At 42.8% G+C, this 18821-nt stretch overlaps 1 protein-coding gene across 1 annotated transcript in view; it reads right to left on the reverse strand.

The window, feature by feature from the left end:
- The window catches only part of LOC126242303 (trypsin delta-like), a 47914-nt gene extending 30973 nt beyond the window's left edge, over positions 1–16941 (reverse strand). Inside the window, exons 1-3 of the mRNA XM_049948077.1 lie at positions 16881–16941; positions 3296–3381; positions 258–346 (exon numbers count right to left, since the gene is read on the reverse strand). Coding sequence (XP_049804034.1) covers positions 258–346; positions 3296–3381; positions 16881–16938 — 233 coding nt within the window. The 5' untranslated portion in view covers positions 16939–16941. The remainder of the gene's footprint in view (positions 1–257; positions 347–3295; positions 3382–16880) is intronic.
- Positions 16942–18821: the final 1880 nt, after the last annotated feature.

The raw sequence follows: 18821 nt of genomic DNA on the forward strand, positions 1-18821 counted from the left end.
GTTTTAAGTGTTTTGTATCCTTGTAATAATACTGTCTGTTGATGAGTAAAGTTTGTATGTTGAGTGCAACTGACAGGAACTCATTTTGGCCCCTTTCCACAACCTAGTCCGCTCTGTCCTGCTAGTGCAGGCGTTACAAATAATAATGATGAAAAAACAGAGAATGTGGTGCCAACAACGTCCTGCGTTTAATGGACGATACTCTCTGGGAATATGCCACTAATCGATGTATTTTACATACTTAAGGAACTACTCACACTTCGACGCAGTGGGCTGCTGTGACCACCCAGTTCTCGTTCAGGATGGAGGCGCCACACTGGTGATATCCATTGGCCCGCAGCGACACCTGAAACACAAAGTATTACATCCTCCCAGCTGCTACAAACAGCAAAAAAGACATAGAACATAATCCAAATGTTCACTTCTTTTTCGCACTGAGCAGATTTCATGTGCAGGTGCTTTTGAAGGCTCAACATCTACAGCAAGCCACGTTACGGTATGTGGCGGAGGGAAATTCCTGTATAACCATAAGTTTCGCCCTTCCCTGTTGCACTCGCGAATGCCGCGTGGGAGGACCGGCTGCCAATGAACCTCCGCGTAAGGACCTAATGCCGAATCTACCTTTGCGTCCATCGATTTCGTCTCGTTAACAACAATGTGTTGGGTTATAGCTGGCAGGAATTTCTGAATTGAATCACAATATTATCCGACACTCGGTACGCTCGTCTTTTGTTCACTATAGAACAGCGCTCAACTGCAAAGAATGCTTTCCGGAAACCAACAAACAAGGCGTCAACTTGGGCGCATATGACTACCGTACAGTTGATTTCGTGGACGAACAATGGTGTGTTACACAACATCTCTACTTATGGAACACGTGTTGATTTTTGTATAGGAGTTCTTTAATCTCCAAAAATGTCATAATACGGAAGTATAGCACATGTTTCATAATTCTGCTACAAAGTGGCATCAGCAATTTAAGCCTTTAATTATGTGCATCTGCCTGACTACGCTTCTCGAAAGTGGGAACGATTTTTTCAGATCTAGAATGAAATTTTCACTCTGCAACGGAGTGTGCGCTGATATGAAACTTCCTGGCAGATTAAAACTGTGTGCTGGACCGAGACTCGAACTCATGACCTATGCCTTTCGCGGGCAAGTGCTCTACCAACTGAGCTACACAGGCACGACTCACATACCATCCTCACAGCTTCAATTCTGCCAGTAACTCGTCTCCCACCTTCCAAACTTCACAGAAGCTCTTCTGCGAACCTTGCAGGACTAGCACTCCTGGAAGATAGGATACTGCGGAGACATGACTTAGCCACAGCCAGGGGGATGTTTCCAGATTGAGATTTTCACTCTGCAGCGTAGTGTGCGCTGATATGAAACTTCCTGGCACATTAAAACTATATGCCGGACCGAGACTCGAACTCGGGGTCTTCGCCTTTCGCGGGCAAGTGCTCTACTGTCTGAGGCAAAGGTCCCGAGTTCGAGTCTCGGTCCGGCACACAGTTTTAATGTGCCAGGAAGTTTTTGTAGATCTGTTAGCAAAATTTTATCTTATATTTCATTGAATGCTTCTTGCATTGCTGTCCTTGCGCTCATTTTAGCTTCGTTCAGCTTCTGTTTGTCAACTGGTCTTTACACTTCTATCTGTGATGAAACTATGGCAAATGAGCCTCTACGGGTCTTTCCTATCCATCACACGCTTGCTCAGCGCATACTGGGTGATGGCGCATTGTACAATTCTGTCGAATTTAATCTAGTTTTGCTCCACATCATCGTTCTCGCAGCTGAATATCTCAAAATGGTTCAAATGGCTCTAAGTTATATGGGACTTCACATCTGAGGTCATCTGACCCCTAGACTTAGAACTACTTACACCTAACTAACCTAAGGACATCACACACATCCACGCCCGAGGCAGGATTCGAACCTGGGACCGGAGCCGTAGCGCCGTTCGGGACTGAAGCTCCTAGAACCGCTCGGCCACAGCGGCCGGCTGAATATCTCATGTAGGACGCTCAAATACTGTGCAATTGTTGCTCTTGCTAAGCTACATTTTTCCAACTTTCTTATCTTTATAACGCCTGTAGTCATTGATACAATCACTGCCTTCCAAACTCTAATGCCCTCCCCCACGTTAACCGATTCGAAAACTTGTCTTCGCGAACTAGTTCTCTAGCTGCTTGGAGCAATTTTCGAAGAAGTACTCAGAACACTCTCACAAAAATCCCTGTCTCTGGTATTATATATAATCGCAGAACATTCCGTTCATACCTGGCAAATTTTCTTCCAAGCGCTCTGCCACTGTAGCTCCTGAGGTAGGTCTTCCACCGACCTGTTATGAAGAGTAAGGCGTGCTTCTGTGTGGTTTTCATCACTGTGGTGCGCCCCTGTTATGTGTTACTTAAATGTGTGCTAATTATGGAAAGGAAAGAAGGGGAGGCTCAAACCCGGTGCTAGTTTATAGCCTGCACCTCTCGAATAGTACTAACGGCGTTCCTGTGCTTAACATCTCCATCCGACGGACGGGTCGTCGTGAAAATTTCCACATGTCCTAACTCCATCAGATTCTGAAGCACGCTGGACAGCGTAAGAGTGCATCATTTGACACAGTTTCTTAATTCATTTCACGTTCTTTCCATGTTTCGTCTGTTCTTAAATGTTCCCATGAGGTACATAGCTACTAGACCTACATTAAGAAAAAACCTCTGGAAATAACAGAAGCTCTCTCTAAATTGCTATATGTGAGGAACCTCTACAAGTAGGGAAAAATTTCTGCTCACTTGAATTCTCGCTCACCAGCGTTCTACTGTTTTGTACATCAGACTTTACTAATGGTTTCTAGTTATTTTACTACAAACATTGGGTTGCAATCTACAGAGCGTACCAACATTGCCACCAATATTGAAGTTCCAAAGAGTTTTGCTGTACGGGGTGTATACCTACAGGTAGCTGAGAAATTTTCTTGCTCCTTTCTGCGTAAGTGAGAGATTCACCAATGGGTGGGAGTGTGACTGGGGATGTTTATAAATAACTTTTCTGTTACCAGTCACGACTTTCGTGATAGCAGAAAAGTTATTTATAGACAAACTAAGTGTTTTAACAGTCGTAGGTTTTCAAAGAAATCATTTATGATGGACAAAATCAGATTGTTACTGGGAAGTTGAACTGTAGAAAAGTAACTAGCAAGAAGGAACCCAATCTGCGCCATATGAATTTCCTCTTTTTAGCGCTTGTAAGTTACACAGTCAGGCATTTGGCCATTTTCTTTGGCATCAGTACTCACCTGATGAGGGAACTCCCCCGGTGCGGCTTCGACGCCGTTGACTATGCGACCTTGTAGTACCAACACCCTCCGCTGCACTGAGCCACCTGCAACGGAACATACATTTGCCATGTGTTCTTCATGCAATGAAGGTACGAACATTGTTGACAATAACAGGTGCCAGAATGCGTATTTACTCTGTATTACATGAATGTCCATTTGTGCCCCATTAATTATGACATGTTAGTGAAACTGCTTTTTAAAAATATTATCCGAAAAACTTTTGTCAGTGCTGCACTCTGTGAGATATTTGGCATAACTTCGACCATGTACCCCTCCAAATCTCTGAAGTCGAGTGTCTGAATGTCTTTGGCATAAATGATACGTACGAGCCTTATCCATTCTTTAATGCATCACTGGAACCTGTCTCTCATAAGCCCGATGGCACTAGTATTTTATTGTATCTGGTAACACTCGCTGTTATTTATGACATTATAAATGTTATTCTTATTTTATTCCTTTGACTATAGTGGTTTATAAACAGTATAGCAATCGATTATGTTTACGACTTATGTACTACACCGCCCGTCGCTACTTTTATGGTCCGGCCATACGTCGCCTTGTGTTTCTTTTAATCGTCACACTGTGTGGTTTTTTGTGTACAGTATTTAGCTTTTTATCCCAATTTTACAGTTTTGTGATCAACACAATCAAACGCCTTAGTTAAAACAGAAAAGGTGCATACCGTTCGAAACCTTTCGAGAGTGGAACGGTAGAGAGACAGCTTGAAGGTGGTTCATTGAACACACTGCGAGGTACTTTATTATGAATAGCAGAGTAATCACGTAGATGTAGATGTTTAATTTTATCAGTACCTCAGGCCGGCCGGTGTGGCCGAGCGGGTCTAGGCGCTTCAGTCTGGAACCTGCGACCGCTACGGTCGCAGGTTCGAATCCTGCCTCGTGTATGGATGTGTGTGACGTCCTTAGGTTAGTTAGGTTTAAGTAGTTCTAAGTTCTAGGGGACTGATGACCTCATATATTAAGTCCCATAGTGCTCAGAGCCATTTGAACCATTTATCAGTACCTCACAGAGAAAAGAGACTATAGTGTTTTAATTGTTAAACTACTTCTATAGCCGAACTGTACATTTGATAGGAAATTATGTGGTATAAAATGATCAATTACCCTTACATATACAGCCTTTTCAATAACTTTAGCAAACACTGATGGCATAGAAATAGCTCTAAAACTGTCTACATTATCTCTTTCTTCCTTTTTATAAAGCGGCTTTACTACTGAGTACTTTAATCGTTCAGAAAACTGACTGTTCTTAAAGGAAAAATCACAAACACGGCTAAATATAGGGCTAATATGTGCAGCACAGTACTACAATATTCTGCTAGGCACTCTATCATATCCGTGAGAGTTATTAGTCTTCAATGATTTAATTATTGACTCAATCTCTCCCTTCTCAGTATCACAGAAGAGTATTTCAGACATCAACCTCGAAATGCATTTTCCAAGAGAGTTATATGATTCCCCATAGAAACTAAGTTTTTATTTCATTCACCAGCAATGCTCAGAAAATGATTGTTAAATACTGTACATATATATGACTCAGCAACAACAGATATATTTCTACTCCAAACTAACTTTATATCGTCGACCTTGTGCTGCTGAACAGACGCTTCCTTCACAGCGGATCATATAGTTTTAATTTTATCCTGTGAATTAGCTATTCTATTTGCGTAGCATATACTTTTTGCCTTCCTAATAAAATATATCAGCACCTTAAAATACTGTTCGTAATGGGCTACTGTAGCTTGATTGTGACTTTCTACCAAATCTGATATAATTCCCACATTGTTCTATATGATGTCCTCATCCTACTAGTCAGCCACCCACGCTGCCTTTTACTACAAGAACCCTGTTTAGAATGTTATAATGGAAAGCAACTCTCAAATAGCATGAGAAATGTGTTACGAAAAGCATTATATTTGTCATGTATGTTATCGGCACTATAAACATCCTGCCACTCTTGTTCCTTAACGAGGTTCAAAAAACTTTCTATTGCCGTTGGATTAGCTTTCCTACATAGTTTGTAATTATAAGAAACATTTGTTTGAGTAAAAAAGCCTTTTGATCTCAAAATTTGTGCGTCATGATCTGAAAGGCCATTCACCCTTTTACTAATAGAATGCCCATCTAGTAATGAAGAATGATTAAAAATATTGTCGATGGCTGCGCTTCTGTTCCCCTGCACCCGGGTTGGAAAAAGCACAATCTGCATCAGAACATATTAGTTTAGGAGATCTAGCAACATCCTTTTTCTTGCACAATCGTATACAAAATTAATATGGAAGTCACCATATATAACTAATTTTTGGAACTTCCTATAAAATGAATCAAAAGCCCTCTCTAGCTTGAGCTAGAGGACCGACAAACAACAACAATTAGAAGTTTAGAGAAACTAAACTCAATTTCCCCTGCACAACATTCAAATACCTTGTTCAGTGCAGTGCCGTGATGCGTCTGCGGACTCCAATGGATTACAGTTTTTTTTACGTACATGGCCACTCCCTAAATCCGCAAAGAGCTCCTTGAAAAACAGTCAGCTGATCTGTATACTGGTATAGGAAGCCTCTGAATTGTCAGATTATTTAAGTGGTGCTCCGATATACCAATAATGTCAGAGTCAACATTTCACTAACTTCATCTCTAATACCTCTTATATTTTTATGAAATATGGAAATTTCTTCTCTACTTGGATACCTGCCCTTCTCTGCAGGCGATTCCTTTGCTAGAGGGACTTTCTTTCAGCAGGTATACCTATCAGCTACCTTCAATCTATAAAAGGCGCAGCTCTAACACCAACTACTATAGGAAATAGTGATACCACCACTACCCACTACACTGTCACCTATAAGATTTGCCAGCCTCCCCTTCCCGTACCAACTGAGGTGCAGGCCATGTCCAGTGAAACCCGATCTGCTGATGGCCTCCACTGGTACAACTGCAATGAGACCCATGCCCTCCGCGATCAGTGCCTTCTCCAGCCCCCCACGTTAACACGTAACATTAAGATGAAGCCAATCATGACGCTGATACAGTTACACGAAGTGCACATTAGTGCCACCAGTTTGAGAATCCGTCTTCAATACGTCACCACCTACATCAGGGCTTCCAAACGTGTGGTCCGCGACTTCTCTGATCGACTGTTTCGCAACAATACGGGGGTCGTTTGTGCGCCGGCTCACGGCGCTAGATGCGCTGAAACCTTTTACGCATGCGCGGAGCGAGCATTGTCGACCAATCACAGCGCTCGCTGGCACGTATGCGGCCCCAGGCATCATTAAATGTTAAACTTGCTTTGTCAGTGCACTACCTGTTTCATTAGTCGATTTTTGACCAGTTTATTACTTCTAACATGGGTCGGTGGCTGAAGTAAGGATCACTGAAGAAGGGCGCAGTTTCTCCATCGCCTTCACAACAAGGGAAGTTTCCAGTTGAAATGAATGAGGAGGGAGAACGACCAAAGGAAGAACAATGACAAGAAGCTCCACAGACGGATTTATTATGTGAAAACGCTGCAAGTACTCCATTGGTAGCAATATCCTGTGGAAGTGGAATAACCAAGAAGCGTAAGTACAACGAAAGCTATTTAGCAATGAGCTTAATGAGACAAAGGAGGGTAAAGCTCAATGTGTAATTTGTGTGCGGGTCCTTCCGAACAGTTCAATGGTTCCAGTTAAATTGCGGCGTCATTTTGAAGGTACTCACCCGAATTTCCAGGCCAAAGACATCGATTTTTTTCAAAAGGAAGAGTGCTGAACTAGCTGCTTCTCAGAATTGCATGAAAACTCATGCAAAAACAATTAATGAAAATTCATTAAAAGCTTCTTTCTTGGTTAGTTATCGAGTGGCAAAAACAAGCAAAGCTCATACCACTGCACAAAATCTCATAAAGCCGTGTGTTAATGATATTTTTTCTTGCATGCTAGACGAAAAGGCAGTAAGGCTTGTATCTTCGGTGCCATTATCAAACAATACTGTCAGGAGACATATTGTTGACATGTCAAATGATGTGAAAGACACTCTTGTTTCTCGCATCCAACACAATTCATTTTCTCTGCAGATAGATGAATCCACTGATGTTGCAGGATTAGCGATTTTATTGGCTTTTGTCCGTTATGAATATTCTGCATGTTTTGAGGAGGATCTCTTATTGTGCAAACCACTACCTGCCAGCACAATAGGTGCTAAAATATTCCGTCTATTGGATGATTTTTTAAGGACTAACGAAGTTTCGTGGTCTGCTTTCACAGATATGTGCACAGATGGTGCAAAAGCTATGACAGGTACTACAGTCAGAGCAATAACGAAAGTAAAAGAAAACGCCAAGAATTGCAGCAGTAGTCATTGTGCTCTCCACAGATACGCTGTAGCTACGTAACAAATGCCTAATTCGTTCAAGAAAGTTTTAGACGAATCCATTCAAATCATTAACTACATAAAATCAATACTGTGTTAAGATATAGGGAGCCTTCATCGTTCCCTGCTTCTCCGCACAGAAGTGAGGTGGCTCTCACATGGGAATGCACTCTCTCAGTTGTACGAATTAAGATTGGAAGTCTTAGCTTTCCTTTTGGAGCATAACATCAAATTAGCAGACCTTATTAGTGACGAAAATTGGCAGTGTATACCTGCCTATTTGTCAGATATTTTCTCCAAAATGAACGAAATGAATATTTCACTCCAACGGCAAAGTGAAACAAAGGTCACTGCTATCGACAAAGTTCGAGCATTCAAGAGGAAAATCAATTTTTGGGCAGAGAGTGTCGAGAAGGGGGAGGTCGAGTGTTTTCTCAAGGAGGTTTTGAAAAATAAAACATTGGCGCTTGGGAAGAGTTTATTTCATCAAATCCTGAAACATCTCCGAAGCTTGATGTCATTGTTGGAGCATTATTTCCCAACAGCTGAAGATGAGAAGCTGCAGAAATACGAATGGGTGGTCAACCCATTCACTGTATCCAAAAAGCCGAACATTCTATCATCAAATGAATATGAGTTGTTGATAGAAATTGCCACAGACCCTACCTTGAAATCAAGTTTTGACATTGACGGTTACTCACACTTTTAGATCCGTTTGGATAACAACAAATACTACTCCCTTGTTGAACAGGCAAAACGTGTACTTCTTCGGTTTTCCACAACATACATGTGTGAATCTGGATTCTCGATCTATGCTACCCAGAAAACTAAGTACCAAAGCTGTCTAGATGTGGAACCAGACATCCGTCTCCAGTTGTCAAGAACTGAACCCAACTTTTCAAAATTGTGTCAGCAGAAGCACCCTCAACCATCACATTAGGATTACATTATTATTCCGACAGACTTATCTATAGTAAAGAAGAAAGCATTTTTCTTTGTAGATGCTCAGTGAACGTACCTGAAATATAACTCTGTAGGAATTTTGTGTCTGTCTTCTATCATTTACAAAATAATTATTAATTGAATTCTGTTGGCATTGATATTTTTGTTACGAAAATTAAAATGATCTCTAAAGCTAATTCCATTTCTTTATAATATATTCCGTCCTCTCAGTTAAAAATATGGCCTGCCTATACTTCAATTACAATTACTTGCTATTGCTCTGACACTATATTGTGGCAACTAGCTGCGAGCGTAAACAAATGAGGACTTTTAACGTGCCACCTTGTAAAAGGTAAACCCCCTCTTCCAGAATTGTTTCCTTTGAGAAAAAAAGTCTTATGTTCTGTGAAATGCTTTGTCTTCTTATATAGAAATAAGAGAGTCTGTTTGTTTGCTTTCCTAATTTGTTTACAGTCGGGGCTGACTGCCACGATATAGTGTCCAAGTAGTAGCTGAAGTTGTCAGCTGTGGCTAAACTGTTGCCACGCTGCCTACCAGTTGCCAGCTGCTATCTGACAGTACACTGTCGCAACGCCGCCTGCTAGCTGCCGGCTATGGACTGACAGCTGCCATTCAGTAGATACGCAAAGACAGAGCTGTTTACATGGGCACGAAAATCGATTGTGGAACTGGAAAACCGCTTTATAAAAGCAGATTTCCAGAATCGATTTTGAAGTGTTTACCTGACCAACCAAAAGGGGAACTGGGACATCGGCTTAGGAAATCCGGTTTTGGAAACGCATGTAAACTGGGTGAATGTATTCCCACACATTGCTCAACAGATGTGACAATAGTCCTTTAAAGGCAATTCCTTGGCCTCTTTTCTTTCGTGATGTGTTTGTATCCCGAATCATGAGTCTGCCTCTTTTCTTAACAGCCGCGCGGAATGGCCGCGCCGTCTGGGGCGCCATGTCGTCATGGATTGCGCGGCCGCTCCCGCCGGAGGTTCGAGTCCTCCCTCGGGCATGTGTGTGTGTGTGTGTGTGTGTGTGTGTGTGTTGTCCTTAGCGGAAGTTAAACTTAGGTTAATAGTGTGTAAGACCAGGGACTGATGACCTCAGCAGTTAAGTCCCATAAAATTTACATACAGCTACAGTCGCAGGTTCGAATCCTGCCTCGGGCATGGATGTGTGTGATGTCCTTAGGTTAGTTAGGTTTAAGTAGTTCTAAGTTCTAGGGGACTGATGACCACAGTAGTTAAGTCCCATAGTACTCAGAGCCATTTGAACCATTTGAGCCTTTACATACATCTGAACATTTGTCTTCGGATTTCACGAAAAACCACACACACACACACACACACACACACACACACACACACACACACGACGACTGTTACGAAATACGCATGTTCCTTACTCAACACTAGCCAAACAGTGGAAGTGAACAGACCACAAGCGGCAGCTTGTCAACAGCGAACCGTTTGGACGTGACGTTGGTTGCTCTTGGAGGAAGGCAGCTCCAACGTTTGAAATGTCAATTACCAAGTAATTTTAAGAAGGCTATAGTGTGTTGAACAAAGGGAGTAAATCCACTAGTAAGTGTCTGGACACAGTGGTAATTCTATTGATACTTCGTGGAGGGGGGGGGGGGGGGGGGGGTAATGAGAACATGGCACTTGCATTAAGAATCTTTCAGTTCCCATGGGTTTCGCTCTGAAATTTAAAGTTACTGTGCTCTTGACTGACTGGGGGTCCGCCATGGATTTTCGACTGAAGAAGGGGTCCGCCAGATGAAAAGGTTGGGAAGCCCTGACCTACAATATATTCCCCGTCCCTATCAAGACTGTTCCCTGCTCCACCCCCAATCACTACCTGATCGTCTTTTGTAAAATTCCTACATAACCCCCCTATGCTGTCAGTCACTGGAGCCAACCCTGCAGTAGACTTCATAGAGCTGGTGACTTGGTACTCACTCCCCAACACTTTCTGCAACTGCTGGCCCACACCTCTACCATGCAAACTACCTAGCAGCAGAACCTTCTTTCTTCTGTTAGATTTTCAACTGACTTAGGCTTCCTAACTGCTGAGAACTGCTGCATGTTTCCTCCACCTACAGCTGCAAGAGGCTCCTCTCCACTCAACTCCGACAGCTGGTCAAATCTATTGGGTATACGCAAAGCATTGCTCCTACTCTTACTTGCCTTCGCACCAACTGCAAGTTCCTGTTCCCCAGCACCCTTCACCTCCTCAACCTATCTAGTTCCTCTTTTGCGTCTTGCAACTGCACCTCAAGGGCATAGATCGTACACCCCCTTCGTCTAGCAACTTATTCCTGCTGCAGATTCTGCATTCCCAGAAGAGGAGGATCTCGCTAGAACGCCCACTGGCTTTCCCACTGCATTGGCCCCAAATAAAATACTTTGAACAGATCCCACACCTTAACCCACTATTTGAAAACCTTCGACAAAGCCCACACTTCTCACTCAAGGTAAAATTTTAACAGTTACTGAAAAAACTAAACGCGTACTTTACTTATGTTCTATTACAACAGTAAAGCTATTGCCAGCCATTGTGGCCGAGCGGTACTAGGCGCTTCAGTCCGGAACCGCGCGGCCGCTACGGTCCATAGGTTAGTTAGGTTTAAGTAGTTCTAAGTTCTAGGGGACTGATGACCTCAGATGTTCAGTCCCATAGTGCTCAGAACCATTTGAAACATTTTTGAGATCTTTTGAAAGAACTAACAATAGTGGTGTCGAAACGCTGTCCTCATTAAGAAAGCAACAACTTTTATTAATACAACAAAACATCAACCAACACCAGTACCACCAAAACTTCGTACAACTTCTTAGCTAAAACCAAAAATTCAAGCGACCACTGGAACGCTCAAAGAAATTAAAATAGTTAATGAAAATTTTACTGAAATACTTCACTAGAAACAATAAGAAACGTCAGCTGAAAACTACCGCACGAAATTTGCTAACCGACTTCAACGCACAACAACTCTAAAAAAAAACTCAGTGAGCGAACGTTTCCAAAAGTTTATTTAACCGTTATTTCACTACAAACAGCACGAGACACCGTTGAAAGCTACTAAAATTAATAATTGTATGACAGTGCACAAAACACTCTGACAGTACTTAGCTTTATAACCGCTACGACTGTAACTGCACGCCGCGAAATGTAAACACACCGCTAATATTTGGATGAATGATTGAAAGCTACTAAATTTAATATTCGAATACGGTGCACAAACCACTTTGACAGTACTTGGCCATTAACATGCTAACACAATATTCATGTCTTGACTGTTCCTCTACGGTACGCAGTACATAACACTGTAAAATGTCTTCCTATAATTCACCATTTAGCGTTTCTTCTTTTTTTATCGCAATGAGGGGACCACATACTTACCAAAAAACACCCCACAATGTAACACTACTTGCTATTTCCTCCGTACTTCACCGTTGGCACCGCACAGGAGAACAGGTAGAGCTCTCCTCGCATTCGCAAAACATAAATCATGCCATCGGATAACCACAGTGTGTAATCTGATTTACGCGTTCAAATCACTTGTTTTCTGTCATCCACTGTACAGTGGCGTAGCTGTTTACGCCACCTCAAGCCTCACCTAGCGTTGACAAAAGAAATGTGTGTCTTACGAGGAACTGCTGGCCCATTTTACCCCATTCTTGCTAATTCCCCAGGCACAGTCTTTGTGCTAGCTGGACTACTGGCAGCATTTTGGAACTCAAGACCTATTCCTTCCCCTGATTTCATGCTATTTTTTTACGAACACAGTACCCAAAGACGGACGATCTGTGTGCGCTAGTACATGAGGTTTGTGGTTGCCTCCTGTCAGTCACATCGCAACAGTCGACTCGGCCAGCTTTGTGAGGACTGAAATGTCTCTGATGGATCTGTTACTCAAGTCACATCCAATGACTATACGAGGTGTGGCTAGAAAAAAACCGAACTAGTACTGGTGAAACAAGAAAACGAATGCAATAAGGCTGAAAGTCGCGTGGTCTGTCACGTGACTCTCGCTCCGCCTACTGCTCGAGTTTCATCTGCCTCCTGCACTCAGTCTGCCCGTGGCGTCTGTTTTAAGTAGTTGACGTTTTGTCTGTGCGTCGGAAAATGTTGAGTGTACAGAAAGAACAGCGTGTTAACATCAAATTTTGTTTCAAACTAGGAAAATCTGCAAGTGAAACGTTTGTAATGTTACGACAAGTGTACGGCGATGATTGTTTATCGCGAACACAAGTGTTTGAGTGGTTTAAACGATTTAAAGATGGCCGCGAAGACACCAGTGTTGACACTCGCACTGGCAGACCATTGTCAGCAAAAACTGATGCAAACATTGAAAAAATCGGTAAACTTGTTCGACAAGATCGCCGTTTAACAATCAGAGCAGTGTCTGAGTTAACAGGAGTTGACAAGGAAAGTGTCGAACAAGTTTACCGATTTTTTCAATGTTTGCATCAGTTTTTGCTGACAATGGTCTGCCAGTGCGAGTGTCATCACTGGTGTCTTCGCGGCCATCTTTAAATCGTTTAAACCACTCAAACACTTGTGTTCGCGATAAACAATCATCGCCGTACACTTGTCGTAACATTACAAACGTTTCACTTGCAGATTTTACTAGTTTGAAATAAAATTTGATGTTAACACGCTGTTCTTTCTGTACACTCAACATTTTCCGACGCACAGACAAAACGTCAACTACTTAAAACAGACGCCACGGGCAGACTGAGTGCAGGAGGCAGATGAAACTCGAGCAGTAGGCGGAGCGAGAGTCACGTGACAGGCCACGTGACTTTCAGCCTTATTGCATTCGTTTTATTGTTTCACCAGTACTAGTCCGGTTTTTTTCTAGCCACACCTCGTATAGTCTATGTTACAATTCACTGTGGTCTCCTGTACGACACAGTCGGCTGTTACTGCTTCCCTACTCACAACACACTAATCACCGCATCTTTTTACATCAACATCGATACTCTGCAAGACACCGTACGGTGCGTGGCGGAGGGTACCTTGTACCACTGCTAGTCATTTCCGTTCCTGTTCCACTCCAAACTGAGAGGAGGAAAAATGACTGTCTACATGCCTCCGTATCAGCCCTAATTTCTCGAGTATTATCTTCGTGGTCCTTACGCGCTATGTACGAGGGTTGACTGAAAAATAATGCCTCCACCTTCGTAGCTCTTCAATGGCAGCATTGGTATTCGGCAGGTACTGGCTTGTCCCGTAGTCTCTTCTCTACAGTTCCAGTTGACGGGAAGCCTTACCATTGAACGGTTGTGTTGTTACAGTGTTAAGTATGGAACCCTGCTCAGACGGTCTGTCAATGCGACTTAAGTAACGTGAAGTCATTGAATTCTTGACAGCAGAAGGTGTCACCCCAAAGCAGATTCATCAGAGAACTAAAACAGATTACGTGAGAGGAGTTCCTGGCAAATTTCAAGTCTGTGCGCTTTCATTTCAGAAGTCAGCATCTGGGGTACCCATCGTGCACAGATCTTCCGGTAGCCAAGAAAAGCAATAATGTGACGCACACGTCCTTGTGAAAAGCCGATTGTGCTTGCAATTTCTCTCTGAATTGTACGATGATCGTCCTGAATCAATCTGTCAACATTTTGCTTGTGAAACTCTCTGGTTGCTGTCGCAGGACGTCCAACTCTTTGTGTGTCACGCAGGTCAGATGTTCCTGCCTCAACTTCTTTAAACTTACTCGCCCAACGACGCACAGTACCCACATCAACACACTCACCATAAACTGCTTTCGTTCTCTGATGAATCTACTTTGGGGTGACACCTTCTGCTGTCAAGAATTCAATGACTGCATGTTGCTTAAATCGAATTGACCGACCGTCTGTGCAGGGTTCCATACTTCACACTGCAACAACACAACCTTTCAACGCTAGGGCTTCCCGCGAACTGGAGCTGTAAGGAAGAGCTGCGGAACAAACTAATACCTGCCGCATACCAATGTTGCCAACTGTTGAAGAGTTACGAAGGTGGAAGCATTACTTTTCAGTCGACCCTCGTATGTTGGCGGCGGTACACTCGTTTGCATTCAGCTTCAAATGGTATGTCTCTAAATTTTCTCAACAGCAGTTCTCGAAAAGAGCGTCGCTTTCCCTCCAGGGATACCCATTTCAGTTTCCGAAACATCTCCGTAACATCTTCCCTACCACAGTTCTCACATTTCATATCGCTTTCCAGCGTTAGGCCCAGATATTTAAAAGACTTGACTGTGTCAATCAGGACACTAGTAATAATAAACCCGAGCATTACAGGATTCTTCTTCCTGCTCATCCGTATTAACTAACATTTTTCCACATTTTGAGCTAGCTGCCATTCATCATACCAACTAGAAATTTTGTCTAAGGTGTCTTGTATCCGCCTCAACTTCGACACCTTCCCGTACACTACAACATCCTCAGCAAACATCCCCAGACTGCTGCCCACCCTGTCCGCCAAATCATTTATGTTAATAGAGTACAACAGCGGTCCTATCACACTTCCCTGGGACTCTCCTGACGGTACCCTGGTCCCTGATCAACATTCGCCGTCGAGGACAACATTACTTACGAAGTCTTCGAGCCACTTTCATGTCTAAGAACTTATCCCATATGCTCATACCTTCGTTAACACCGTCATGCCAAATGCTTTCAGGAAATCTAGAAATATGGAATCAGCCCATTGCCCTTCATCCATAGTTCGCAGTATATCATGTGAAAAAAGAGCAACCTGAGTTTCACACGACCGATGCTTTCTAAAGCCACGCTGATTCAAGGACATAAGCTTCTCAGTCTCAAGAAAGTCTAATATATTCGAACTAAGACTGTGTCCGGGATATTGGTCCGTCCTTCTACCCTTCTTACGCACTGGAGTCACCTGCACTTTTTTCCAGTCATTTGGGACTTTGTGCTGGGCGAGAGATTAACGATAAATGGAGGCTAGGTTCAAAAAATGGTTCAAATGGCTCTGAGCACTATGGGACTTAACAGCTGTGGTCATCAGTCCCCTAGAACTTAGAACTACTTAAACCTAACTAACCTAAGGACATCACACACATCCATGCCCGAGGCAGGATTCGAACCTGCGACCGTAGCAGTCGCGCGGTTCCGGACTGCGCGCCTAGAACCGCGAGACCACCGCGACCGGCTGGAGGCTAGGTGAGGGGCCAATACCGTAGAGTATGCTCTGTGAAATCGAACTGGGATTCCATCCGGACCTGGTGAATTATTTGCTTTCAAATCTTTCAGTTCTTTCTCTACGCCAGAGATGCTTATTACTATATCGTCCATACGGGAGTCCGTCCGACGGCCAAATAACGGTATGTCTGCACGATTCTCCTCTGTGAACCATTTCTTGAACGTGGAATTTAAAATTTCAGCTTTCGTTTTGCAATTTTCAGCTGTCTCACTAGACTGGTCAACAAGGGACTGAATGGAAGCCTCAGACCCGCTTAGCGATGTTACGTAGAACCAAAATTTTCTCCGGTTCTCTGCCAGATCCTTTCCTAAAGTATAACGGTAGTTGTTGTATGCTTCGCTCATAGATTTGACAGATGCGCTAATCTCTACTAACCTTCGCTTGTCGTCATTTGTGCGTTCTGTTTTGAACCAAGAGTGCAACAGCCCCTACTTCGACAGCATCTTGCGGATTTGGAATGCTGGTTATGGTGCCGGGTTCGCATCTCGTGATATCTACTGGGAAATTTTGCATTAAATACGGCTGTCTGGGTGCTTTTGATCCGATAACGTATGTACAAACATAAATGCCCGTAGTAAAATTTCTTTTTTGAGGGTGGAGGGGGGAGGGGGGACGTAGGAGAATGAAACAGATCAAGACACCTGACACTCCACCTCTTGGATCCACGCCCGAGTCTTATAATCATAGCATGAATTAAAGAAACCTTAATATATGGTATAATGAAGAAATGACTCATTTCCTCTCACATTAAGAGTGAAACACAGCATGTAGATGATTCAAATGGCTCTGAGCACTGTGCGACTTAACATCTGAGGTCATTAGTCCCCTAGAACTTAGAACTACTTAAACCTAACTAACGTAAGGACATCACACACATCCATGCCCGAGGCAGGATTCGTACCTGCGACCGTAGCAGTCGCGCGGTTCTGGACTGAAGCGCCTAGAACCGCTCGGCCACACCGGCAGGCACAGCATGTAGACACACTTGTATATAGATGCAGTTCTCACCTGGGGCGCACCGCACGGACGCTGCTAGGAGCAACAGAAGCAACGCAATCGGCGGCATGGTGTTCTTGGTGTTCTTTACGCTCCTAGAAACACGCACACGACGTTTTTATGACAATCGTCGCAGCTAGATATCAGCCAATGACGATAATGCGTCGATTACGGCTCTTATCACTGTTAAGAGCGTGACAACATTCCCGTCGATTAAGCTAACATCTAGTCATATCCTCTAAAAGGCCATTTACAACTTGTACTGAAACTAGAAGGCAGTTACAAGAGTCGAGGCAGTGGTTGAGAAGGGAGTGAGACAGGGTTTAAGCCTGTCCTCAATGTTACTCAATGTGTGCACTGAGTAAAGGAAATCAAAGAAAAATTTAGAGCAGGAATTAATGTTCAGGGAGAAGAAACACTTAGAGGTTTACCCCTCACGTTGTTATTGTCCTTGACAGCAAAGAACTCGTAGGAGCAGTTGAACGGAGTCGATAGCCTCGAAAGAAGGATATAAGATGAACATCAACAAAAGTAAAAGAAGGGTAATGGGATGTAGTAGGATTGAAGGACATGATGCTGAGTGAATTAGTTTAGGTAATGGGACACTAGAGGTAGTAGATGAGTTTCGTTAGTTGGGCAGAAAAATGAGTGATGACGGCCGAAGCAGAGAGGATATAAAATGCAGACTGTCAATGGCAAGGAAAGCGTTTCCGAAGAAGAGAAATTTGTTAACATCGAATATAGCTCTGTTAAGATGTTTCTTCTAAAGGTATTTGTGTGGATTGTAGCCATGTATGGAACTGAAACATGGACGATAAATAGTTGAGACAAGAAGAAAATAAAGGCTAGTGCTACAGAATGAAACCTTCCCGTCTCCTCTATATCTCTTTTGTTACGCAACCGTCCCTTTTACAATAACCTATGAAACCTTCCCTTAGAATTTCTATCTCTTGCTTAATAATAACAAATTAATTCTCTTTCTCAATCTTCACATACAAATTTAAATGCTGCTTATTAAAAGTTATTTTCTGTTTATTTCGACGAAAATAGAATGTGTCGTCGTCACGGCCCTTAGTCGTTACCTCTAATAACCCAAAACTGTTCCTTACCTTCTTTACTGTTACTGGATCGCCATCTGACTGCTACATCGAACTGCGACATGAATATACTTACTCTGCTTTACTATACTCTTATTAGCTGCTGGTGGGCTGTCATAATAAGTGGCTTTATTTATTACCAAAGCTGACGTTATTCTTTAATAGCAAAGCTGACGTTATTCTTTAATTAATTTGACTGAAGTTTCGTAATTCATAGTCGAACTTTTTCTTGACAACAATAAAATTTTGCGAAGTTTTACGTTGATGGTTTTTGAGATGGATTATAGTCAGTAATGCAGTATAGCTGGCAAAAATTAATTATATTCTGAATGAAATGATTTTACAAACGTTCAAATGGTACTTACTTTTTACAATAATCTTACAACCAGCAATGCGCAAACATACCTTCAGTAGCCTTGAGTTTCTCAAAAAAATTAATTCAATAATATTAGTTCCTCTTATAATAATAGTTAGCTGATGTCTCTGTACATCCGTTTATAATCTCTTGCAAATCGTAGCTGGTGGCTGGCAGACACACCGCTCCTCTCAACCTCTCGCTTCAGACCTGCTACCGACTCGCTTCACATCTCGCTTACTGCTGTCTTCCTACGAACGCTAAAGTGCGGTCTCTCCTGCCAACAATGCTTTCTGGTGCAGACAATTCCTGCTGCCATTACAAAATGTATCAATGCGCGGTCTTTCCCGTTCTTTTCTTAAAATGTATCCATACGCTGTCTCTCCCGCCCTTTTAAAATTATATCAATGTGCGGTCTCTCTTGCCAACAATACTTTGGTGCAGACATTCCCTGCTAGCACAATTATTTCCAACATGACAAATATTAATTATTCCTACTTA

The sequence above is a fragment of the Schistocerca nitens genome, chromosome 1, assembly GCF_023898315.1.
Source record: "Schistocerca nitens isolate TAMUIC-IGC-003100 chromosome 1, iqSchNite1.1, whole genome shotgun sequence".
In the NCBI taxonomy this organism is placed as follows: domain Eukaryota; kingdom Metazoa; phylum Arthropoda; class Insecta; order Orthoptera; family Acrididae; genus Schistocerca; species Schistocerca nitens.